The sequence below is a fragment of the Halichoerus grypus genome, chromosome 6, assembly GCF_964656455.1.
Source record: "Halichoerus grypus chromosome 6, mHalGry1.hap1.1, whole genome shotgun sequence".
Classification (NCBI taxonomy): domain Eukaryota; kingdom Metazoa; phylum Chordata; class Mammalia; order Carnivora; family Phocidae; genus Halichoerus; species Halichoerus grypus.
The window spans coordinates 1,779,404-1,804,239 of NC_135717.1; the positions used below are offsets into that span (position 1 = coordinate 1,779,404).

At 60.1% G+C, this 24,836-nt stretch overlaps 1 protein-coding gene across 1 annotated transcript; it reads left to right on the forward strand.

Annotated features, from left to right (window-relative positions):
• LOC118544468 (kinesin-like protein KIF19) lies at window positions 1-24,836 on the forward strand. Its single transcript, XM_078074008.1, is given in 17 exon segments — window positions 1-111; window positions 1,647-1,689; window positions 1,692-1,733; window positions 2,603-2,739; window positions 2,867-2,992; window positions 3,660-3,854; window positions 6,487-6,639; window positions 7,210-7,333; window positions 9,414-9,563; window positions 11,993-12,044; window positions 13,906-14,082; window positions 15,232-15,415; window positions 17,098-17,368; window positions 17,507-17,598; window positions 18,661-18,788; window positions 19,213-19,306; window positions 24,417-24,836. Coding segments are annotated over 17 exon segments (2,499 nt in total).

Below are 24,836 nucleotides of genomic sequence, written 5' to 3' on the forward strand. Positions count from 1 at the left end.
ATGGTGGTGCTCATGGACCCCGGCGAGGACCCCGAGGACACGCTGCGCGCACACCGGTCGCGGGAGAAGACCTTCATCTTCGACACTGTTTTCGACCAGCATGCGTCACAGGTACCCCGCGCTCCACGCCCCCTGCGTCCTCCCACGGGGCTTCACCAGACCCTGGAGCCCCCCTGGGAGAGCTTGGTAGCCAGGTGGTCCCGTCCATGACTTGTCACAGGAGTGTCCCTGCTGAACAACGAGGTTGGCACGTGGGCTGTCCCAGGGGCAGGTAGCGGGAGGCCCCGGGGTTCACACACGTTCTCATTCGTCCGTCCGTCCAGACAACAAGGCGGGGTCCCCTCTGCCATATGGCTGGAGCACGCTCCCTGCCCACAGGGGCCCCCCCGGGGCAGCAGCAGGGGACAAGGGGCCCAGGCGCAGGCTTCAGCCGGCCCCTTCCTCAGACGTTTGGGCCCAGCGTCAGGTCGCACGCACCAGACCCCCGCCTGGGAGAGCCCGGGGGGCCCGGCAGAGCAGGATTTGAACTCGGGCTTCTGGAGACGGGCTGTCGCATGGCCAAGGTATGGTGTCTGGGGGATGTTTGGCCCCGAGACCAGTCCAGCCCTGCCCACCCTGCCCCTGCAGCTGCCCGCTGGGCCCCGGCACAGCTTGTCTCGGACACACTGGCCCTCCCTCGGGACACGGCCGTAGCTAGAAAGAGGACGGATTTGCTCCGCGTGGCCGGCCGGCTGCTTTCTGAGCGGACTCGCGGCTTTCACCCCCGAGATCTTCCTGGGGCTGCAAGTAGGAGGGGGCTGGCCGTCAGCATCTGTTGAGCAGTGGCTGCCTGCCATCCTGGCGCACACGGTCTTGCCAGCCCCTCAGCAGCCCTCTGCAACGTCCTGTGATGTGGTCCCCATTTTACAGATGGGGAAACCAAGGCTCCTAGCCTGAGGTCACACAGCTAGGGGGTTGCAGGCCAGCTCTCAGCCGCTGATGGTGTAAGTCCACAGCTCAGGAGAGCAGTCCCCGTGCTCAGGTCTGCCTCCAGCCGCCGTGAGCTGCGTCGCCGGCCGGGGCTACTGGGACAATTCGGGGACACCAGGAGCAGGGTCCAGATGGGCGCCCAGGAAGGGCAGCAGAGATGGGACTGTCGTTTCTGTCTGGGCCAGCCACGTCCACGCACCTGGAGGTGTCCTTTCTTGAATACCCCTGTGGGCAGGGAGCTCACTACCACACCTGTTGCTAGGCGTTGCTGCCTTATGTGGGATTCTGCCGGCCTGAGGTGCTCAGGCGTAGGTCCTGGTTTTGTCCCATGAGGAGGAGTCCTGATGCTCTTCTCAGAGTTGCAAGTCCTGGGCTGCCTTCCGGTCCCAGGCACCTGTTGGGCTTCTCTCGGCTCCTGAGAAGCCCCATCCGCGTCCAGCACCAGACCCGTGTCAGGCCTCATGGCGGGAGCTGTCCTGCGCTCTCGTGTGATCCTCCCTGATGGCTGTGCTCTGGGGGCCCGGCCCCCTCTCAGCCCCTGGGGCGGCATAGCGGCAGGACGGAGACCGCAGCCCACGCCCTGTCTAGACTGGCCCCCGCCTGAGGGTCCCGGCACACGCGTGTCCGACTCTGGCCAGGCCGCGCATCCCACTGTCTGTCTTTCCATCCGTCCACAGGAGGACGTGTATCGTGCCACCGCCCAGCACCTGGTGGAAGGTGTCATTCTGGATACAACGCGACGGTGTTTGCCTACGGCCCCTCAGGCACTGCCGAGGGCAGGGGCCCAGGAGGGCGCGGGGCTGGGGGCAGTGGCGCTCTCCCTCCCAGACAAAGCACCTACGGGGCACCAGCGTGTGCTCGTCTCCCTGCGCCCGTTGGCTCCTCCCAGCCTCGTCGTGGCCCCCACGGGCAGGTAGAGCCGCCCCCTTGCCACACGCAGGAAGCTGAGCCTCGGGGGGCTCACACGGCTGGTAGGAGTGCGTGTGGGGTCCGGCCGCGCCTGCACCTTGCTGCCCGCGAGGACCCACAGACTTCTCCACGAGGACGAGCAGTTGGGCTCAACAACGGTCCACAAAGCTGAGCCACCTCTCGAGTCCTGAAAACTAGGATCACAGAGGGACGGGGCAGTTGGGGAAACGGAGGCTGGGAAGCGCCGGGTCCAGAGTCACAGCCTGTGGATGTCGTCCGTTCGCTCAGTAGCCTAACGGCTACACCGCTGTGTGCCCGGCTCTGGCGGAGGAGGGGCCCTCTGGTCTTTCGGGAGCAGGGGTGGGGGGAGCGGTGTCCCTGTGACAGGCGTGAGTCCGGCGACTGTAGGAACGGCTCCCACATCTTCCCGAGAGCTGGGGGAGGAGCACGCACCCGGTGGTCGCCCCTCATCCCGGTCCGTTTGGCCCGCGTCTGCGCTTCGGTCCCCTGTCTCCCGCGTCTGCGGTTTCTTCTGCAGGGGAGCCATTGGACTCTTGCGGGCTTCCCCCCTGGTTTCCAAAACTGAAAACAAGCGTGTCTGAGTGTTCGGGACTGTTTGCCCAAGGTGGCGGAGGTCTGAACCATCTCCTGGTGGCGCGTGTCCAGGTGGGGTCAGAGCCTGCCTCAGGAGTCCCCGCCCTGGCGGCTGTCCTCCTGCCCACAGGCGCAGGGAAGACCTACACCATGCTGGGCACGGACGCCGAGCCCGGCATCTACCTGCAGACCCTCACCGACCTCTTCCGGGCCATCGAGGACAGCCGCGACAACGCGGACTGCAGTGTGTCCATGTCTTACCTGGAGGTGAGCCTGCCCGCCGGCCTCGGGGAGACCTCGGCCCTCGGGGCGTCGGAGCCTTCTCGGGAGACCTACACCTGTGCTGCCTTTGCCCCGAGGCTGCTGCCTGTCCCGCTTGTGTCTCTCCTCCCAGATTTATAACGAAGTGATCCGGGATCTCCTGAGCCCATCCTCGGGGGTCCTGGACCTGAGGGAGGATTCTCGGGGCAGCATCCAGATCGCAGGCATCATGGAGGTCTCCACCTCGAACGCCCAGGAGGTGAGGGGCACGGGGGCCCACGGAGGGAAGGGGGCCTGGGCCTCGGCGGCCACGCTCGCCAGAGCTCACGGAGCAGAGCCGGACACATGGCCCCGCGCTGTTTCCCGGCTAACGGGGTGCCGGACGGTGCGCTCAGGGCAGACATCGCCGATAGACCACCGTTCTTCCCCCTGCGCCCAAGCCCCTTCCCACGCGGCGCCCCAGCCAGTCCCAGCCCGTCTGAAATCCCCCACATGCTCTGCGGTCCCAGCACCGCCCGGCACATGGCAGGTGCCCCGTCGAGGCTCGTCGGCGTGGCTCCCGCCGGCGACTTGCACACAAATGGGTTGCAGCCCACCTGCCAACCCCGGCGAGCCCATACGGGGTTCCGTGCTGGAAGGTTCTGGGACCGGCTCTCTGGGGAAGACGTGGGTGATCCAGTGGCCGGGTCTGCCCTGGGCAGAGGAGGGGGAGGGCGGCACAAGTGTCTGCCATCCGCCCTTCCGGCTGGATTGGTTGGCTCGAACACTTAGTCACTCCGTGCCACCAACCAGAAATGGCTTGCGCTGGACGAGGTTCTGTTGCGAAGAGCTGCCCAAGAGGGCTCGGGGTCCAGCGCTCCCCCCCGGCCCCGCGTGGATCTGGAGGGTGCGTGTGGCTGCCCACCCAACTCCGCCTGTGTCGTCAGATCATGCAGCTCCTCACCAAGGGCAATCGGCAGCGCACGCAGGAGCCCACGGCAGCCAACAGGTCGTCCTCCCGCGCCCACGCCGTGCTGCAGGTCACCGTTCGGCGGCGGAACCGCGGCGCAGACGCGCTGGAGGGAGTGCGTGTCGGGAGGCTCTTCCTGGTGGACCTGGCCGGCTCGGAGCGGGCGTCGCAGGTTCTCTGGCGTCCCCCCCGCCCCCTCTCACGCCCCCACAGCTACTCACCCCCTCACAGTCCGCCGCGAGCGGGGCCCTGCCCCTCCTCGTCCAACAGCCTCTGCGGCTCCCAGGGCAGCGCCGAGCCGCCTACGGAGTGAGTGGTCCCGAGTGTCGAGAGGCGAAGCCCACAGAGCCGATACTTACGGATTCACGACTGCCGCGTGGCAGGCTCTCCTGACCATGATCGGCACCCAGGCCCACCCCCAGGGAGTGCCGAGCCTCTGCGTGAGCCGATAATCACGGCACGGGGAGGCCTGTGCTTGGAGATTCCGGGTCCGCACAGAGGCTGGGGGGGCCCGGAGGGGGGCCCGGTGGTGGCGTGCGGTCTCAGGGCCGAGCCTAAGAGGGTCATCAGGAGTTTGGTGGGGTGCAAGGAAGGGCATGTCAGATGGAGGGAACCGCGTGTGCAAAGCATGGCTGTTGGGAGGATGGCGCCCAGTGTACTCCAGCCCCGACAGTCCTTCCGAGGGTCCCACCTGCCTGCCCCCGAGCTCTTGGCTCGCCTGTGCTTGGAGGCACCTGTCACTGGGAGCCGGGGCTGTGCTTTACCTTGTGCTGCCGCAGTGGCCTGAGCGTTCCTTGAGGGCAGGACCCAGCCCAGGGCCGGGCACAGAGCGGTGCTGGACAGAGGCGGTGTCCACACAGTAATGTTATCACCAAACCTTAGCAGGTGTAATCCCCCTAATCCCCCAGCACAGGATAAGGTGGGCAGCGGGTGCGGGGCCGGGACCCAGGCGGTGCCGCGACTTGGCCGTGCACAAGGTGTTCGGTGCTGCATCCAGGCTTTGGACCTGGGCATCTTGCCCAAATCCCTGCGGTCCACTGCTGTGATAGTTGCCCCCCGGTTTGTGCCCGATGCTCTGCGTCTTTGGGGTTTGACCACTGAGTCGTCTCATCCGTTCGCTGCCCTGCCCTCGGCGCTCCGGGAGTTGAAGTGAGCAGGGCCAGGGCAGCGGCCGGGGGCAGACTGGTCTGAAATGCCGTGTGTTCATAGACAATTTGAGGCACAGTAGGGCCAGCAGACCTGGAGATGACCGCCGTTGGAAAGATAGTGCTACTCACAGTTTTCCAAGAAGAGGGGCCTTGGGATTTCACGCAGGGAAGCACCAGGACCGGTTAGGAGGCAGAGGGAGGCCGCGCTGTGGGCGAGAACCTTCTGGTGGTTTCCCCGGAAGGAACGGGCGAGGCAGGGTGAGCAGGCTCAGGTCCAGCTAGTTTGAGCAATTCCAGGGGCCTGGGGCATAATGGCTATTTGTCTGGTCCCTGGCCCTGGGGGATTAGGGCAGGGGCCTGGAGTCAGGTGGTGGGGGTGTGGGCTCTGGGCTGGCGGTCTGCATTTGAAAGGCTTGTTCTGTATCTCCGGGAATTGGTAATGCTGGGAGGGGCAGTCCCTCCAGGGTCAGCAAGGACTCCAGATGTCAAACATCAGAGCATGGAGAATAAAGGACATGGCTGACCCACGGACAGATGTGGGTGCAGACACGTTCACGCAGGGAGAGCCCCGTGTGACAGAGGTCTGGGACTCTGGCCTGTTCTAGCTGAGCCCGGCTGCGTCCACAGGACAAGATGGAGAGGGTTGCAGGGAAGGGGTCCAGGGTCTGGGTCCTTGCTCTCGCTCTGCTCTGACTTGCTGTGTGCCTTTGGGTAAGCCACTGCCCCTCTCTGGGCCTTGGTTTTGGTTTAGTTGTCTATTCAAGTGGCCTACGTGAGCAACTTTTACAATCTGCTTGGCTCTCACGAGCTGTCATTTCTTCATAGAAAATCACTCGTAAAAGACTTTGTTCTAGGGCACGAGGTCTCTGAGAAGGCCTTGAACTCTGTGACCCAGACACCAGCAGCTGCGGTCCTGCCCTGCACCGGCTCCCACATAATGACCATAGTAGCTGGCGTTTACCGCTTGCCTCTGTGGGCCCAGGCCTGAGCAGGCCTGTTGCACATGTTGCGCACTAAATCCTCACCGTAACCCCGTGAGGTCGGGAGATTGCCCCTTTTGGCAAATGAGGAAGGTGGGACAGACTGGGAGATCTGTCAGAGATTCGCAAACCATGCTCCAGGTTGGCTCCAAAACCCATGCCCTTAAAGAGAAAAAGAAATTTTTTTTTTTTTTTTTTTGTGATTTCCAATGTATTAGAAACACAGCACAGAAAATGTGGAAAATACGGACAAGGGGAAGAAAGTTAGAGTCCCTGCCGTGCTTGCACTCAGAGGTGTTCATCCCGAGGGCATTTTGGCTCCTTCGTGCGGCCCCCGCTGAGGCCTGGGCTCCGGGGACGCTTGGCCTCCATGGAGCCTGGGATCCAGTGGGGGGGCGGACGGGAGGACGGATGCGGCAGAGAGCAAGGCAGCTGCCGGGGAAGTCAAGCGGTGGAGGAAATAGGCTGGGGGACCGGCTGCCGTGGTCCCCGCTTCGGAGAGTGAGGTCGGGGTGCCCCTGCACGTGGTCGCCGTCAGCGCACAGATCGGCCGTGTCCCCTCCACGCAGAGTCCTGTGTCCTCGGGGCCCCAGCTGCTGCGGTGCGTGCGGTCTGAGCCGCTGGGGCCCGGGTGGGATGGGTCAGTGCACCGCCCGACCTCTCCTCTCCCGCCCAGACCCAGAACCGCGGCCAGAGGAGGAAGGAGGGCGCCCACATCAACCGCTCCCTGCTGGCTCTGGGCAACTGCACCAACGCGCTCAGCGAGAAAAGCGGCAGCCGGGCGCAGTACGGGAACTTCTGGGACAGCAAGCTCACGCGCCTGCTGAAGGTACGGCCGCCCGCCCGTGCGGGGCCTCCCTGCCAGGGGGACGCCCAGACCTGGGTCTCAGGGCCCCTCCAGGAACCCCTGGGGGCACGAGAACCCCGTAGAAACCATGGCTGGTCACTGCCTGACTCCTGCTCCATCTCTCTGAGTAGGGGCCAGCCTGGGCTTGCATACTCCCAGCCACAGGGAGCTCACTACCTTACTGAGGCCGCCTGTCCCATCTTGGATGGTCAGTGAGACAGTCCCCTCTGTTCTGAGCTGGACACTGTCCCCTCTATTCCGTGGCAAGGGTGTAGGTGAACAGACAGGCAAAGCAATACGTAAACGTTCCCGTGGATTTGGCTTCGCAGTCTACTCCGTTCTCGTCGGAGCAGAGGTCTGACGGGGTGGGCCGGGAACAGATCTCACTTTGTCCTAGCGTCCCCTCCCCGAGCACCAAACCCTTGGTCCTGGCATCACCTGCCTTTCTCGGGGTTTGGAGCAGGAACCGCAGAGGGCTGGTCCAGAGGGGCCTGGGACGGGAGGTGGGGGCCCCGTTCCCCTTACCCCCACCTTGGGCCTTCCGCTGAGCAGGATGCCCTGGGAGGGAACAGCCGCACGGTGATGATCGTGCACATCAGCCCAGCCAGCACGTCCTCCCAGGAGTCCCGGACCACCCTGCTGTATGCCTACAGGGCAAAGAGCATCAGACGCGGGTGAGGCCCCCACTTGCTGAGGTCTCACTCGCGCTCCCTCGGGAGCCTCTAGGGAGGGTCCCTTCCACCTGGGGCTCCTGGCCATGCTGGGCGTGGCGCTTGACCTCTCTGTTTCTCCCTTCTCTTCCCTGATGGGGACACTGGCCTTGGGTTTCAGGCCCCCCGAATCCAGGAGGGTCTCATCTCAAGATCCCTAATTACATCTGGGTTTGGGGTGTTTACGACATGGACTTAACCGACCTCCAGGCGCACTGTGAGCGCTAGATGTCTTGATTTAATTCTTTACCTCCTTCTCCCCGGGAGGTGGGGCCTGTCATCAACCCATTCTGCAGCCTGGGCAGCTGAAGCGCGGAGAGAGAGAAAGCCACTTCTCCAGCCTTCCAGAGCCCGAGCAGAGCTGGGCATTGTGGTGCAGAGCGCCTCGATCCGGAGGCCGCACTGCTGTGCTCGGTGCAGAGGACTCGCGTCGGAAGGCTGGACGCAGGCTCAGGGACGCATGCTCGTGGTCAGCGAGTGGAGGTGTGATCCTCGCCAACAAACCTGGGATGAGCCCTTCCTGCCGCGCGGCTCTGAGCGAGGCGCCAGGACAGCCTCTCTCAGCCGAACCTCAAGCTTCGCTACGGGACGAGGCAGATGACAAACACGACCCCCCACAGATGAGTACGTCCCTTCCAACTGTGGTCCGTGCTGTAAACGGGAGCCACGGGGTGCTGCGAGGAAGAGTGGCCGAGAACATGGAGTTGAGAGGCTCGGTGAAGGACGCCGGGCCCCGAGTGAGCGAGGGCAGGGTGTGCAGACGCGGGGCGGTCAAGCGCCTCCGTTCAGCCTGAGACCAGCACTTGCACCCTCCAAACCCACCAGAGAGAAACTCGGACCCATGTGCTCTACTTGAAAGCCCCAAAGTGCCCATGGAAGGGGACAGGGCGTGCAAACTGGTGCATCCCTCCCGTGGACCACTGTGCAGCTTCAGAGAGAATGGGGTAGACCCATCTGTGCAGACGGACGGCCTCCTGGCCACAGCGCTGGATGAGGAAAGCAAGTTAGAGAAGAATAGCTCTGGGGGGCGCCTGGTGTCCCAGTAGGTGGAGCGTGCGACTCTCAATCTCAGGGTCATGGGTTCAAGCCGCACATTGGGCTGGAGCCTCCTTTAAAAAAACAACAACAGGGGCGCCTGGGTGGCTCAGTTGGTTAAGCGACTGCCTTCGGCTCAGGTCATGATCCTGGAGTCCCTGGATCGAGTCCCACATCGGGCTCCCTGCTCAGCAAGGAGCCTGCTTCTCCCTCTGACCCTCTCCCCTCTCATGTGCTCTCTCTCTCTCATTCTCTCTGTCTCAAATAAATAAATAAAATCTTTAAAAAAAAAATAAAAATAAAAAAAAATAAAAAAAAATAAAACAACAACAACAACAACAACAACAACAAAAAACACAACAACGTGAAAAAATAATAGCCCTGGTCTGATAAAATTTCCATAAAAAACCAAAGCCAAGCCTATACCAAGAAACTCCCGGTGTGTGTCTCTGCAGATACGTATATACGCACAAAACCGCACAGAGGACGGTCCAGAGGGCACAGATGAAAGTGATCGCAGTGCTTACCCAAGGGGAGGGGTTTTAAAAAACTCTTGACGGATCATTTGAAATTTCTCGACTGTGGCAAAATATGCATGACATAAAATTTGCCACTTTAACCATTTCTAAGCGTCCAGTTCAGGGGCACCATCCCCCCCCATCCAGCTCCAGAACGTTCCATCCCGTACACAGAGACCCTGTCCCCGTGAGGCACGGCCCCCCCTCCCCCACCCCAGCCCCGGCCCCACCATCTACTCTCTGTGTCGGTGAGTCTGGCGACTCTGGGACCTCGTGTGAGTGGGGTCCCCGTGCATGTCCTTCTGTGTCTGGCTCGTGTCCTTGGGGCTCGTCCCTGTGGGGGCAGGGGTCTGGTTCCCTTTGTCTTTAAGGCTAAGTTGTATCGATCTGAGTTTTCCTAACAAAATGTGCCGGCGTCCTTGTAGCATGAATACCTCTCGTGGCGGGGCAGTTCCCGCTTGCTCTGACCTTGGCCGTGGGTCCCACCCACCAGGTGAAGCCAATCTCCTGAACGTGTCCTACCGCATCATGCAGTATACGGACGTCATTTCTGACCTGCGCAGGGAGATCGAGCGCCTCAAATCCAAAATTGAGACGCAGGAGGTGGAGAAGAGAGGTGAACCTGGCGTCTGGGATGTGCGAGGTAGAGCCGAGCTGCTGGGGCCCCTGTTGTTTTGCCGTCCCCTGCCCGGGACGCATGGCCGTGGCCGTGGGCTTCAGTCCCAGCCCACCACGCGCTGCCTTCCATCTCCTGGCCCGCAGCATGCAGGGCAAGCGGCCGCCTTCCCTGCCTTCTCCTGAGCTCTTCCTTCCTACCTTTCCTCTCCTCTCACCTCCCCACTTTTTTGTTTCTTCCTTCCTCCCAGATCCGTTTTTCTTTAAAAACATAATCTTCCATTCCGGAATAATTTTAGATTTACAAAAAAAGTTGCAGGTCGTACAGAGAGTTCTTCACTTCCCCTAATGTCAGCATCTAAATTTGTATTTATTTACTGAGGCAAAGCTCACACAACTTAAAGTTCACCATCTTCACAGGCACAGTTCCATGGCATCTGAGGCTCATCCACAGTGCTGTGTGGCCGCCACCTCCATCTGGTCCCGGAGCATTCCTGCCTCCCCAGAGCAGACCCCATGCCCACCACACAGTTTCTCTCCATTCCCTGCTTCTTCCCAAACCAGCCTTCGGCAGGCCTACCTTAGGGGTGAGCATATCATAGCTCTTCCAAAAATGATAAAACTAATCAGTAAGTTAAAAAGGTACCCTTAAAAATGCCAGTAAGAAAGTCAGGTATACGTACGTGTGTATATATACCTACATACCTACATACATATGTGTTCTTTTAGCTGATTAAGATAAGCTTTGCCATAATAAATAAAGGACTTTTGAAAACCAATAAGAAAGAACCAGCAGTCCAGAACTGAGTGAGGAAATGAATAGGTGATACAGAGAATTCCTAGTGGCCAATAAACACAGGGAAAGATTCTTTTTTTTTTTTGTAAAGATTTTATTTATTTATTTGACACAGAGAGAGACAGCGAGAGCAGGAACAGAAGCAGGGGGAGTGGGAGAAGGAGAAGCAGGCTTCCCGCCGAGCAGGGAGCCCGATGTGGGACTCGATCCCAGGACCGTGGGATCGTGACCTGAGCCGAAGGCAGATGCTCAACGACTGAGCCACCCAGGCGCCCACAGGGAAAGATTCTTAATTGCGTCAGGAAACAGACACACATTGAAACAATTTTCATTTGTCGGGTTGACTAAAGCCACAACGTCGGGTCCTAGTAAACGGATGCTATAAAGTGCAGGATGAAGATGGCAGCAGAAACCCTCCTCCTGGGCGTGTGAATTACCCTGTGTCTTTGGGAGGCCAGCTTAGTGGCATCTGTTCACACTTACAGTGTGTGTGCCCCCTGCCCCAGCCGTCTCAGCCCTCCAGATCTGCGATGAGGCACGTGCCCTCCTGTGCCCAGGAGGCTCTGGGACCATAGTGTGCCCCCCAAGGGGGTCCAGATGAGCAAACTGGTGCGTTAGGGAGGGGAGGGCAGGGCAGGCCCGTCTGTGCAGCCCAACCCCACACAGGCACGTGGCTCATGTTTTTTGTTACGGGAATTTCCAACACTGGTGGAGGAGAAAGGCCAGAATGGCAGCCCCTGACCAGAGCCGCCACTCCTTGCCAAGCTCACTCGCTCTGTCCTCCCACGCAGCCCCCATCCCATCATCTCGAAGGGTTAGGGTTGGTAGGCGTGCATGTTTCTAGCAAGCCCATTGGTGTCATCGGGCCACACCTCAAATGTGGTCTCTTCTATTAAGTAGGCATCCCCTCTTCCTTTTTGTGTTTTTCCTTTTGATTCTTGCTGAAGAAACTGAGTCATTTGTCCCGTGGATTTGCCGACAGCTCTGTGCTCTGAGTTCCTATAAATCAGTAGTTGTATCTAAACGTTGGGAAGAGGGGGTGTTCCCTGAGGCCACTGCTGTCATTTTGATGTGAGCCTGTCTGGATTGTGTTCTGTGCAGCGTCCCCAGAGAGGGACACATGGTTTGTCCGCATGTGTGCGTGGGGCAGGGGATCGGCTTCGGGCTGTTAGGTAAGTGACACCAGCCTATGGCCGTTGCTCTGTTCCTTGTTTTCCTCACCCAGCGGTGAGTCCTGGGGGCCGTCCACTTGCGCAGTGGGTCTGCCCCATTCTTTCTAACAGCCGCGGAGCGTTCCACTAGAGTCTGAGTATCTCATCCTCCTTGATGGGTATTTTGGGGCTTTCTAGCTACTCAGCCTCCTCGGGCACGTGGGTGCCCATTTGTCTTAGGTGATTTGGAGGGCTCAGGGTTCTGTTGGAGCAAGAAGATGAAGGAAGTGTTCCATGAAGAGGGGCTGTTGTTGATGGCAGACTGAGTCCCACGGGGCCAGTGGAGGGCTGGGAGGCCGGTGGGGGTAGAAGATGGGGTTGTTGTAGAGAATTTGCAAAGCTAGGTGGTGACCAGGATGCTTGGGCTTCTTTGGGGCTGGGGTTGAATAGGGATGCATGCCACAAGGGCCTTCGCTCTGATGGCCTCTTAATTATTGGGGCTGGTCCTAGGTGGTCTGTACTGGGGAGGCAGGCAACATCGTAAGGGGGTGGTGGTCTCATGGTGAGCCCTGAGGGCGTGACGGGCTTCCCTTGGGTCCTGTGGCAGTGGGACACTGTGTGCATGCCTCTGCCAGGAGCATTATGAGAATTTCCAGGATACCGAGTACTCCCCCAAAATCTTGTTGTAATGACTACAAGGGTCCAGTCTCTGGACGCATTGCTCATTTTGCCCATCTCAGATCACTTGGCATTTAAGGAAAAGGTGCCTCTTGATCCCTGCCCTCCAGGTCAGGGGGATAGACCATGTGTGGCCAGAGTGGAGCTACCAATGGGGCAGTCGGGGAATACCATCAATTAATCGTGGACAACTATTAGGTAGGGACTTACATGGGAAACAAAAAGACAAAACTAGTTTGTTCTGTGGAACTTACATTCTAGCAGGAAAGAGGTGTCAAATGTATCACAAAACATTTATCAATTATCGATATGCAGAGGACTGTGAAGGAGAAGGCAGGATGTTATCAGAACAAGTGGCAGGTGGACCCAGCTTGAGAATCTGGGAGGGTTTCCATGAGGAAGTGAGTTCTGAGCTCAGATGGCTAGCGGTCACACCCCTCCTTGGATCCCTGAGACTCAAATCCAGGTAATCTGACCCCAAACCAGGCAAAGAGACCATCTAAACCATCCATCCAATTATCTACCTATCCACCCACCCATCCATCTGTCCATCTCTCCATCCATATCTCCGTATCCATCTCCTCATCCATCCATTATTCATGCACCTATTCATCTGTCCATCCATCCATCCATTCATCATTCATCCACCCATCCACTCATCCATCTCTCCATCTGTCCATCCATCCATCCATCATTCACCCACTGATTCATCCATCCATCCATCATCTACTGATCCATCCATCCATTATTCACCTACCCATTCATCCATCCATCCATCGTCTACCCATCCATCCATCCATCCATCCATTATTCACCCACCCATTCATCCATCCATCCGTCATCTACCCATCCATCCATCCATCCATTATTCACCCACCCATTCATCCATCCATCCATCATCTACCCATCCATCCATCCATCCATCCATTATTCACCCACCCATTCATCCATCCATCCATCATCTACCCATCCATCCATCCATCCATCCATTATTCACCCACCCATCCATCATCTACCCATCCATCCATCCATTATTCACCCACTCATTCATCCATCCATCCATCATCTACTCATCCATCCATCCATTATTCACCCACTCATTCATCCATCCATTCATCTACCCATCCATCCATCCATCCATCCATCCATTATTCACCCATGCATTCATCCATCCATCATCTACCCATCCATCCATCCATCCATCCATCCATCCATTATTCACCCACCCATTCATCCATCCATCCATTATCTACCCATCCATCCATCCATCCATTATTTACCCACCCATTCATCTATCCATCCATCATCTACCCATCCATCCATCCATCCATCCATCCATCATTCACCCACCCATTCATCCATCATCTATCCATCCATTATTTATTTATTTATTTATTTGAGAGAGAGCAAGAGAGCAGGAGCAGGGGAGCAGAGGGAGAGGGAGAAGCAGGCTCCCTGAGCAGGGAGCCCGACGCAGGGCTTGATCCCAGGACTCTGGGATCATGACCTGAGCTGAAGGCAGACGCTTAACTGCTGAGCCACCCAGGCACCCCTATCCATCCATTATTTACCCATCCATTGTCCATCCATCCATCCATCATTCACCCATCTATCCATCTATCCATCCAAACATGTGTATGGAGTTCCTCCTTGGTGCAGACCCTGTGTTGGTGGGCAAGCATGGAGTTCAACCCTGGCTTAGGTAGCACTGCTCCTGGGGCAGCTGGCTCTCTTCCTGCCCCCAGTCATGACTCCCCCCACGATGGAGAGGAGGATAGCCGCCTGCAGATGAACAAGATACGGGCGCAGCTCATCAGGGCCTTCAAGGAGCAGTTGGAGATGCGGCGCAGCCTGGTGGAGCTGGAGAACACCAATATAGAGCTGCACGTTGACACATCGCGCCACCTGCTGACCATTGCAGAGTGAGTGTGCCCACTTACCATCCCCATGGGGCAAGGAGGCCAGCCAGAACACGAGGGGCCACTGGTATAGGAGTTCCTCTTGTGCACTCGTCCAGCTTCTCTCTACAGCCTGCAGGTTGCCAAGGGGAACTTCAGTGAAGGGCACCCTCTCTTCCCGGGCAGGACTCCTGGCCCAATCCCTCCCTGCTCTCCTGCCCCTGTAGCTAAGCTGGGCCGGGTGGGGGAAGGCTTCTGGGTCCCTGCGATCTCTTTGTCCCAGGCTGGAGTCCAGAGCCAGCCCTGGCAGGTTAGGATCAACCCCATTTCACAGAAGAGGACATTGAGGCTCAGAGGGGATGTGGGTTTGCACACCCACCAGGCCAGGACTCTTCTGCCATTCCATACGTCCTTGCTATTTGTACCTACTGTGAATAGACTGACCACATATGGAGGGACTGATCGTGCTGTTTGTCATCTGGAGCGGGATGCGTTTGAGGGGGGAAGGGGCGCTATTTACAGTCACATGGGGAGCAGGTGTGCCTGGTCCTGCCCTGCACAAAATGGGACGCCTGGCTTCCCCTGCTTGCAGTAACTTAACGCTGAGCGCTTTCTTGTCCCATCCTCCCCACATTTCTCCTCCTCCTGCTGCTGCTTCCTCCTTTCTGTTTATTTTCCGAGTTATACAAACAGCGTGATATCTGCACTGGGGGAATTCTTACACCAGGAAATGCCCTCCCTCCATGCGTTGCGCCCAGCCCTGCTGCTTCTGTCCTCTCTTCCTGCCGTTCTTCCCCCATGGTGCCCATTGTGCCCCTCTGAGGTTTTGCCCTGAGCGGGGGTCATCACGTCAATCCTCAGAGCCCCAGTGTACTGTTGCCCTCCTACGGCCGAGGGCGCTGGGCTCAGTGGGGGCGCGTTTGCGTACAGGTGGCCCGAGGTCCCCGGGCAGAGCTGGGCTTGGCGGCAGGGGAATCCTGCGCTTAAATCGTCCGGCAATCCTACTTAATGGTCACTGCCTCTTTATTTCCTTCCAGTTTTTGTTCATGCCTTTTCGTGTTTTACAAGTGTAGAAGAGACGAGGCTGCAGACCCGATTCTGCCCAGGCCTGCGGGTAGACCAGCCTGGGCGTGGCTTGCACCCTGACCCCTGACCCCTCTGTTGCCGCTGCAGCTGGGAGCGGGAGAAGACCCACCAGCACGCGCACAGTGACGGGACGCCAGAGAGGGACGAGGAGCCGGCAGAGGCCGACGCGGATGGGGACGAGGGCGAGTCCACGGAGCCGCTCGAGGTGGCTCTGGCCAGAGAGGAGGTCAACATGCTTCTGGCCGAGCAGCGGAAAACTGCAGCCCTCAAGGTGGGGGAGGGGTCTGCACATGCAGGTCACAACAAGTGTGTGACCACAGCGCTGTACTGCAGACAGGGGACGTCTCAGGGAGCTGAGATAAGGTGTTCCGCGTCCCTGGGGGCAGGAGGAGCCGAGCCGGGATGGGACCTGGGCCGACCGCAGAGTCCATGCCCTTCCTGCTAGTGATGGCCACAGGGGGCCGCAGGGGGCGGCGGGGGTCAGTGCGCAGCAGGGGCGGCCCTGGCTGGAGAGCCACGGGGTCCGCACAGTGGTTCCCATGCGCAGGTGTCTGTTCAGGCTCGTGGAGGAGGCATCTGATGAGGTCACGCTGCTGAGGGCAGGTGGCACTTACTTCGCTTAAAAACCACGTAGCCAAGCCGAGAACTCCTTATATTGTCGTATCTCCCCGAGCAGTTTGGAGATGATGCGATCTCACTTCGAAAGTCCGCCAACATTTAAAAATAAGAAAAATGCCTTTTGCTTAAACCAGGAATGTGCATCAGCAGAGAGCATGACTTCAAGAGTCAAATACAGGCATTGAGATGCAGCGTAGCATGAAGACAGGAGTCCATTAATTAGTTAACTAATCTGTGAATCAAAAACAAATCGATGTTTTAAGTGTCCCCCCGTGTGCCAGCCCTGGGGACGTAAAGATGAAAAAGACCGTCTCCGTGACTTACGCTGTAGGTGTGCCGGGCTCTTCCCATCATCACGGACAGCGTGGTGTTGCGGTAACAGACGTGCGGGCAGGCGGCTGGGGGCTGGTGGAGCGGCTGCGGACTCAGCCGGGGGCCAGGGAGGACCTCGGGCGGAGGGGCGGAGAGTGTGCTAGGGAGCCGAGCCAACTCCTCCCGAAGCCGCCCCCTCCCAATCTCAGAGGAGGAAGTGAAAGGCTGGAGCACGTGGTCCTGGGCCGCACTGGGGGTGTCATCCCACCTGTGCCTGGGACCGGGGTCCGGGGGATGGGCACGCACGGCGGCTTCGGCTGCAGCACTGGCTTCCCACCGTGGACACAGCAGTGAGGGCTGAGTCCTGGGGTGTGTTCTAAAGTGTCGTGTGTTCATAGACGGTCTGAGGCACAGTAGGGCCGACAGACCAGGAGACGACCGCCGTTGAAAATCTAGTCCTACTCACAGTTCCAGGAGGAGGGTGCGCGGGGTGCCACGTGGGGCTGCAGGGGACGCACAGGGCCGGTCCGGAGGCAGAGGGAGGCCGCACTGGGGGCGAGAGCCTTCTCGTGGTTTCCCCGGGAAGGAGGGGCGAGGCGGGGTGAGCAGGCTCAGGCCCGGCTAGTTTGAGTAATTCCAGGGGGCTCGGGGGCTGAGCGGCTGTCCTGGGTGACTGGTCCCTGGGGGATTGGGGGGGGGGACAGTGGCCCAGAGCGTGAGAGCCCCATTTAGGAGGGGGTTGGGGTGCAGGCTCTGGGTCGGTTGGTCCGCTTTTGAGACGTGTGCTCCCGGGTGGGTGGTTTAGGGTCCTGAGGAGCGAGCTCGCCCTGGGAGGGGCAGTCCCTCCAGGGTCGGCGAGGCCCCAGGTGTGGAAGCATCAGAACGCAGACGATGAAGGGCGTGGTTAGCGCAGGGCTACGGCCACACGTTTTCGTGAGGCCGGGGTGCGAGGCCGAGCCCCGCGCACGCGCCGGCTGGGAGCACGGACCGCAGGTGCCCGCCCGAGCGCTCCGTCCCCCGCAGGCCGGGCTGGAGCGGCGGCTGGCTAACGCCAAGAGGAAGGCGCTGCAGCTGGAGGAGCTGCTGCCCACGCGGGTCATCAGCGAGGACCAGCGGGAGGTTCTGCGGCTGCTGTGCCGGGCCCACGAGCTGGAGCGGGAGAACACCGAGCTGCAGGCCGGCAAGCTCCGCCGGAGGCACCTGCTCTGTCGGAAGGACTTCATGTACCCGCATCACCACCAGCACCAGCGGCTCTGCGAGCAGCTCATCCACGACCTGTGGCAGCTGATTCAGGGTGAGCCGCCCCGCCCCGGTCCCAGAAGGGGGAGGTGGGCGCCGCACGCACGTGCTTGGACGAGATCCCGGTCCCCGGGGCATAGGAGGGGACCCCCGTCAGCCTTTACCCAGCCCTGTCCCCGGCCCTGTCCCCCAGCCCTGTCCCCGGCCCTGTCCCCGGCCCTGTCCCCCGGCCCTGTCCCCCAGCCCTGTCCCCCAGCCCTGTCCCCGGCCCTGTCCCCCGGCCCTGTCCCCCGACCCGTCCCCAGCCCTGTCCCCGGCCCTGTCCCCCAGCCCTGTCCCCAGCCCTGTCCCCCGGCCCTGTCCCCGGCCCTGTCCCCCAGCCCTGTCCCCTGCCCTGTCCCTGGCCCCTGTTTCCCGAGCCCTGTCCCCGGCCCTGTCCCCAGCCCTGTTGTCACCAGCTGGACCCCTGCCTGCAGCTAGGGCCTGCTGCCCCTGCCCCCCTGCTTCACCTTCTCAGGGGAGAAAAGAGAGCCCCCCAGGCTTCAGGCAGAGAGGGCAAGGGGCGGTAGCCCAGAAGTGTGGCACGGGGCAGGGTCCAGGTATCCAAAGGTGTGTAAAGCCGCTTCCCACCCCGGGTGAGAGGTCCCCGGTACCTACGTCGTCTGTGCCTTTGGGGGCCATGGGATCTGAGAGCTCCCTGCTCCCTGCAGAACACGGCTGCTGGGGCCTCTCCTCCCCACCCCTGCCATGTGTCCTGTAGTGCGTGTCAGGGTCCCTAGGACCACCCCCAGGCGCACTTCTCTAGACGTGCTTCCAGAACTCAGGAAAGCTGTTCTACTGAACCGCAACTCGGTCCCCAGGGAGCACGCAGCCCCTGCGCCACCGTCTACTCTCTGTCTTTATGGGTTTGGTGACCTGGGGACCTGATAGTCCTTGTCCTCCTGGGACTGGCTTCTTTCACTGAGCACGACGCCCCCCAGGTCTGTCCCTGTGGGAGCTGGCAGCACAACATCCTTCCTTTCTAAGGCTGAGGGATATTCCGCGGTGTGGATGGGCCGCCTTGTGTCTGTCCAGCCGTCTGCTGATGGACGTGGGGCGCTTCCACCGCGTGGCTGTTGGGAGTGAAGCTGCCATGAACATGGGTGGAGCAGCATCGGCTTGAGTCCCGGCTTCCGGTTCTTCGGGTGCATGCCCGGGGGTGGGATTGCCGGGTCACGCGGTGACTGTGTGTGGCTTCTTGAGGCTGTGCCCCGGCGCTCCGTGGCACTCGCCCTTTGCACAGAGTGTCCTTTCTGTCTCTGTGCTGGGGAGGCATAGCCCGAAGTGAGCCTCTCTGCCTGTCCCCAGGATGGCTCAGTTCTTAACATATCCCCCCCGCCGCCGGACGAGGCCGGCCGCGACCAGCCAGACGGCAGGAAGGACCTCCCGTGGGGCACCCAGGCTGAGCTGCCGCGGCTGCTGCTGCAGGCGGACAGGTACCCACGCCCTCCCCTCTCCCGCCCGGGCTGGCCGTGCCTTGGCTGGCGGGGTGCAGCCCCAGGGCTCATGGCCCCAGAGTCTCCTGTCGGGAAGTCTGTCTACCGTCCCTTCCTTGCAGGGCTGTTTAAGATGAACACACACGTCCCAAGAGGTGCTGTCTGCACAGGGAGGTTACGGGGCTGGGGAGCTGGCTGCTAGAAGGGCCGCTTTCACTTTGGGTGTATTTTGTTCCCTCGCAGCCGCCGCGTCCCCCCGCTTCCCACGGCCGATGCTTGTCTGCTCTCTTCTGCTGACTTTTGTCTTGGTGACTTCCACCACCAGAGCAGACCCGTAAAGTCATCACTCACAGACTCGCCCCCGGTTTTCATGTTAGCATCGACCAGGTTGTGTCCCCGTCTTAGCCGCTCGTCTGCCTGATAGAATGTCCCGGGCAGGGGGCTCACACCCGGCGCCTACTTCTCACGGTTGTGGAGGCCCGGCGGCCGCCGTGGAGGGGCAGCAGGATGCACTTCTGGTGAGGAACCTCTCCCCGGCCTGTGCACACAGCGTCTGTGCCCCGTGCTCATGTGCTGGAGAGACCCCTCTCCTCCTCTCTCGAAGGACGCAGTCCTGTGCACTCGGGACCCCCCACGCCAACCTCCCGAAGGGCCCTCTCCAGATCAGTCGCGTCGGGGACTTCAGCACAGGAGCTTTGGGAGGACCCAGTTCAGGTCACACTGTCCCCCAGGTCACACACATCGTGACACGTCCCCCCAGGATGTCAGGATGCAGTTCTACAGCTGGGACACCTCCGTCCGTGACCACAGTGCAGTTAGCATGCCCAGCAGAACTAGCGACACTTTGTCGGCCTTACCTCTGAGCCTTGCTAGGGTCACAGTTCTCTAGTTTGACCCCAAACTCCTGTGCCGCTGGTTCGTCTAACTCAGGTGCAGCGAGGGCCCCGGAGCCTAGGCTTGATCCCGGCCCTTTAGGGTAATGAAAACAGCAGGGCTCCAGCCTTGGGGTGTGCATGTGTGTGTGTGTGTGTATACATGCATGCACACACATGTACGTGTGCTTGGTGTGCGGGTACCTTCATGTGTGCAAGTGTGAGCATGTATGCGGTGCATGTGTGTCTGTACGTGTGTGTATACACGCATGGACACACGTGTACGTGTGCTTCTTGGTGTGCAGGTACCTTCACGTGTGCAAGTGTGAGCATGTGTGCAGTGCGTGTGTGCATGCGTGTGTATATACACGCATGCACACACGTGTACATGTGCTTCTTGGTGTGCAGGTACCTTCATGTGTGCGTGAGCATGTATGCGGTGCGTGCGTGTGTGTGTACGTGTGTGTATACACGCATGCACACACCTGTACGTGTGCTGCTTGGTGTGCAGATACCTTCACGTGTGCAAGTGTGAGCATGTGTGCAGTGCGTGCGTGTGTGTGTACGTGTGTGTATACACGCATGCACACACGTGTACTGTGCTTCTTGGTGTGCAGGTACCTTCACGTGTGCAAGTGTGAGCATGTGTGCGGTGCGTGCATGTGTGTGTGTATGTGTGTGTATACACGCATGCACATGTACGTGTGCTTCTTGGTGTGCAGGTACCTTCACGTGTGCAAGTGTGAGCATGTGCGCGGTGCGTGCGTGTGTACGTGTGTGCATACACGCATGCACACACGTGTACGTGTGCTTCTTGGTGTGCAGGTACCTTCACGTGTGCAAGTGTCAGCGTGTATGCGGTGCGTGTGTGTGTGTACGTGTGTGTATACACGCATGCACACACGTGTACGTGTGCTTCTTGGTGTGCAGGTACCTTAACGTGTGCAAGTGTGAGCATGTGTGCAGTGCGTGTGTACGTGTGTGTATACACGCATGCACACATGTGTACGTATGCTTCTTGGTGTGCAGGTACCTTCACGTGTGCAAGTGTGAGCATGTGTGCAGTGCGTGTGTGTGTACGTGTGTGTACACGCATGCACACACGTGTACGTGTGCTGCTTGGTGTGCAGGTACCTTCACGTGTGCAAGTGTGAGCATGTATGCGGTGTGTGCGTGTGTGTGTACGTGTGTGTATACACGCATGCACACACGTGTACGTGTGCTTCTTGGTGTGCAGGTACCTTCACATGTGCAAGTGTGAGCATGTATGCGGTGTGTGTGTACGTGTGTGCGTACGTGTGTATACACACACGTACGCACACGTGTACATGTGCTTCTTGGTGTGCAGGTACCTTCACGTGTGCAAGTGTGAGCATGTGTGCAGTGCGTGCGTGTGTGTACATGTGTGTATACACGCATGCACACACATGTACGTGTGCTTCTTGGTGTGCAGGTACCTTCACGTGTGCAAGTGTGAGCATGTGTGCGGTGCATGTGTGTGTACGTGTGTGTATACACGCATGCACATATGTGTACGTGTGCTTCTTGGTGTGCAGGTACCTTCATGTTTGCAAGTGTGAGCGTGTATGCGGTGCGTGCGTGCGTGTGTTTGGGAATGTGTGTGCACGTGCATGTGCGTATGAGAACAAAGTGCCCCATCCCCCCAGTCAAGACTGGATGCCTCTTCCACCTGCTCCTGGGCTCACACCTGCCTGAGCTGGCCGCGTGACCCACGGGTTAGAGAAGACGGGTGTCGGCCCCACTCTGACCCGGGGCTGATCGCAGGTCGGTTGCGAAGTGAGCCCTTCAGCTCCGGCCCTCAGTGTAGGGAGGAGGGGTTCTGCCCTGCGGCGGCCCAGACTGTGGCGACACAGCGGGCCAAGCCACCTGCAGGCCGTGAGCTGGAGCACGGGCTCCATGTTCCAGACGGCACGAGAGGAGCTGCGTCTCCCCGCAGCCGGGCTGGGCCGCTGACACCCTTGCCGGTTCCCATGGCAACGGCTGAGGCCCAGCACAGGCGCCCTAACAGGGCCGAGTCCCTGGGACCTGCCCGTGGGCCGTGGGCAGCCAGGCTGACCGGTGCTCGGGTCCCTGGTCTGCCAGTCGCCTGCACCATGACCCTGGTCAAGCACGGGGTCAGGTACCTCCGTGCAGGGCTGCGTGTGCCTGACGTGGTGGGGACACGCTACGCAGGGCTGCCGTCCCGAGGACACCCTGACGCGAGGGGGTGGAGGAAGGAAGCCGGTCAGCCTGCCTCGCAGGAGCGCCGGGCTCCCGTACCGGAGTTGGGCCTCTGTCCCCAGACCCCTTCTAGCTTTCCGGTCGCTGTCGGTCCTGACAGAATGCTTTTGGCTGCAGGTAACAGATTTCTCAGTGAGATTGATCTAATCAACACAGGTGTGTATTGTCTGACGAGAATTTGGAGGATGAGGGGACTCGGGGCCATGATTTAAATGACTTGATGATGCCCATGTCCCTGGCATGTAAATAATGTCTCCCCTTAGAGTCGAAGAGGCTGCCACAACTCCACAGATCACACCTCCATATAACTACACCTTAAAGAGGAAGGGAGGGCTGGGCTCTCTTATTCATCGGGGAGAAAAATCCCTTCCAGAAGCTTCCCCTGTAGATGTCACTAAGTCAGTGGGTCACCTGCTCTCTGCTAGGCCAGTTCCCTACAGAGAAGGGAAGGGGGGACTGTGACAGGCTTGGGCTGAGTCTGACCGCGTCTCAGGGCTGGCCACGTCATCACGCTGAGTCACACTGGCGCTCGTTACCCAGCGAGAAGGGGCGGCCGCTGGGCGGGCAAGCAGAGTATCTGCAAACCTCACTACGTGTTCATTGAGCACCCGTGCCAGGCAGTAAGAAGTGAACAAGATGGACATGCCCCCTGCCCTCGACCTGCTGTCCCTGCAGCTACAAGGGGCAGGCCGGCGAGGAGAGGGTGCAGTTTGCTCCCAGACCCCAAGGGGGTTCCCATGCAATGTCCTGAGTCCGGAGCTGGCGTAGGAAACGTTGCTGCCCACGTCAGACGTGGCCCTCGGCGGGAGGCGCTGGGCGCTCCAACGGTTGTGGGGCACGCTGCACCAAGCACATACGTAGTCTTATTCCACAGGTGCCAAGAGGGCTGGAGGGGCCCCGGAGCTTGCTCGAGGTTCACCATGAGGAAACGCAGGCCAGGCATTTGTCTCTAGTTTGGAGTCCTGGCCGTGGGGGTAGGCGGCCCTGCACTCTCCTGATAGCACCCCAGAGGCCTCCGCGGTTCACACGGTGCTTAAACACCCCTTGTCATTGAGCTAGCGGTGAGCTAGCGGTCTTCCCAGCAGCTCGGCTTATCACCACTCGGATTTCGTAGACGAGAGAGCAGAGGTCAGGGGCGCGAGCCCACTCGTCAGGGAGCCTGGGTGTGACGCGTGATGCTTTGTTCTTACGGTCGCTGATGACCTGCCTCAACAGGAGGCTGCTAGAAAACCCTGTTCTTGCAGAGTAGACCCATAGGACCAGGGGAAGTTCTGGAAGGTTGTCTGCAGTCTCTCCCCTTCCAACGGCCAAAGTCTTCCACACGCAGGGTCCTGGGCCAAGTCTATGTCTCTGTTCCATCCTCCTCTCCTTGCTGTGTCTTGGATGTGCCAAGCTGGTCCCTGCCCCAGGGCCTTTGCCCGTGCCGTCCCCCAGCACTCAGCACAGCTCTTCCACTGCCATTCCTCGGATCTCAGCTTGGACGTTTCCTCCTGTTCCGTTTCTCCCGTGGCTGATCTAAGGCCAGCTGGGTGTGTGGCAGCCCGGTTCCGGCACTAACCACCCAGAGTTGGCGTAGACCCCACCAGTTAGGGCCTCTGTCCTCTACAAGATTGCCCCCATGTCAGGGGCCAGCTGCAGGTGGAGTCCCCGGGCCACCTGCACTTCTGTCCAGCTGACCACCACTTCGGGGGTTCCTGCGGCCCCCCAGGTCTGCTAAGGACTCAGAGCTCACGCTCCCAGTGTGGCCCCCGACCTTGCCCTGGCCCGACGTGGGCTGCGGCATCCCAGGGCTCAGGCTCTGCTTTCCTCGGCTGGACGAAGGGCCGAGGGCCCCGGCAGCTGGCTCAGCAGATGCGTCCATGTGTCCCCCACAGCAGCGGCTACAGATTGTCGGAAGCCACACCACCGAGAACGCTGGGCAAGCCCAATTCCCTTCTCTCTCCACCGTCCCTCCGCATCCTGCTAACCCCTCCAGCTCCCAAGGTTGGTGTGCTGCCCTAAGCAGGGCCCGGGTTCTGGGGAGGCCTCCCCTGCCCCCGCAGAGCTGTGGGGCTGGGCGGACAGCAGATGGAGGGGCTCCAGGGAGGGGCAGGCTGTGAATATTCACGCCTTTCCTATGAACTATCGTTAAGAAGCTGCTAGTTTCGTGATTACCAGTGGTAGTGTGAGTGAGCGCTCTTACCCTAGGTCACGTGCTGGGGATGCCCCCTGCCCCATGGGGAGCCCTCTGCCCTAGTGGGGGTGCTGGGAAGCTCAGGCCCCTGGGAGAAGCCCCATCCGTGACCCCAGGTGGTGCGGAGATGCCCTGGGCCCCTCAGCCCTTGGGAGTGCTGACCCATGGCTCCAGAGTGTCCTGGACCCAGGGACTGGCTTCTTCACGCACCTTCCTTGGCCCACCTCCCACCCCACTTGCCCTGAGTCACTGGCCCCGAGTGGGTTTCTGGGGCCCAGCGGGGGGCGGGCCAACTGGGGCAGCCTGGTGACGTCTGACCATCGCTGACACTGGTCCCTATAGCCATCGAGCTCCCTGAGTATGAAGAACTTGGTCTCCAAGCTGTGTCCCCCGACTGGCCTGGACCTGGGCCGCTTGCGGATGGCAGCGGAGGGTGGCGGCCCAGCCCTGAGCGCTCAGGCCCTCAAGGAGATGGCCGTGAGCACCAAGAGCATCACTCTCATCGCAGCCACCCGGCGCTCCAAGGCACAGGACCGCGAGGGTGGCAGCGGCCACTCCTCCCTCCACCTTCCGGAGAAGGTGGCCCTGGACTCCAAGGACCCGAAGGCCAGTGTCACCCCAGAGCTGAGCCCAGCAGAGCGGAGGTGGCCCCTCGCCAGCCCAGGCAGGGACCACTCTGCAGAGAGGAAGGCCAGGAGGAAGCGGTCACCCTCCCTCACCTGGAGCGTGCAGCCGGTGGGTGGACATTGGCTGTCCTCCTAG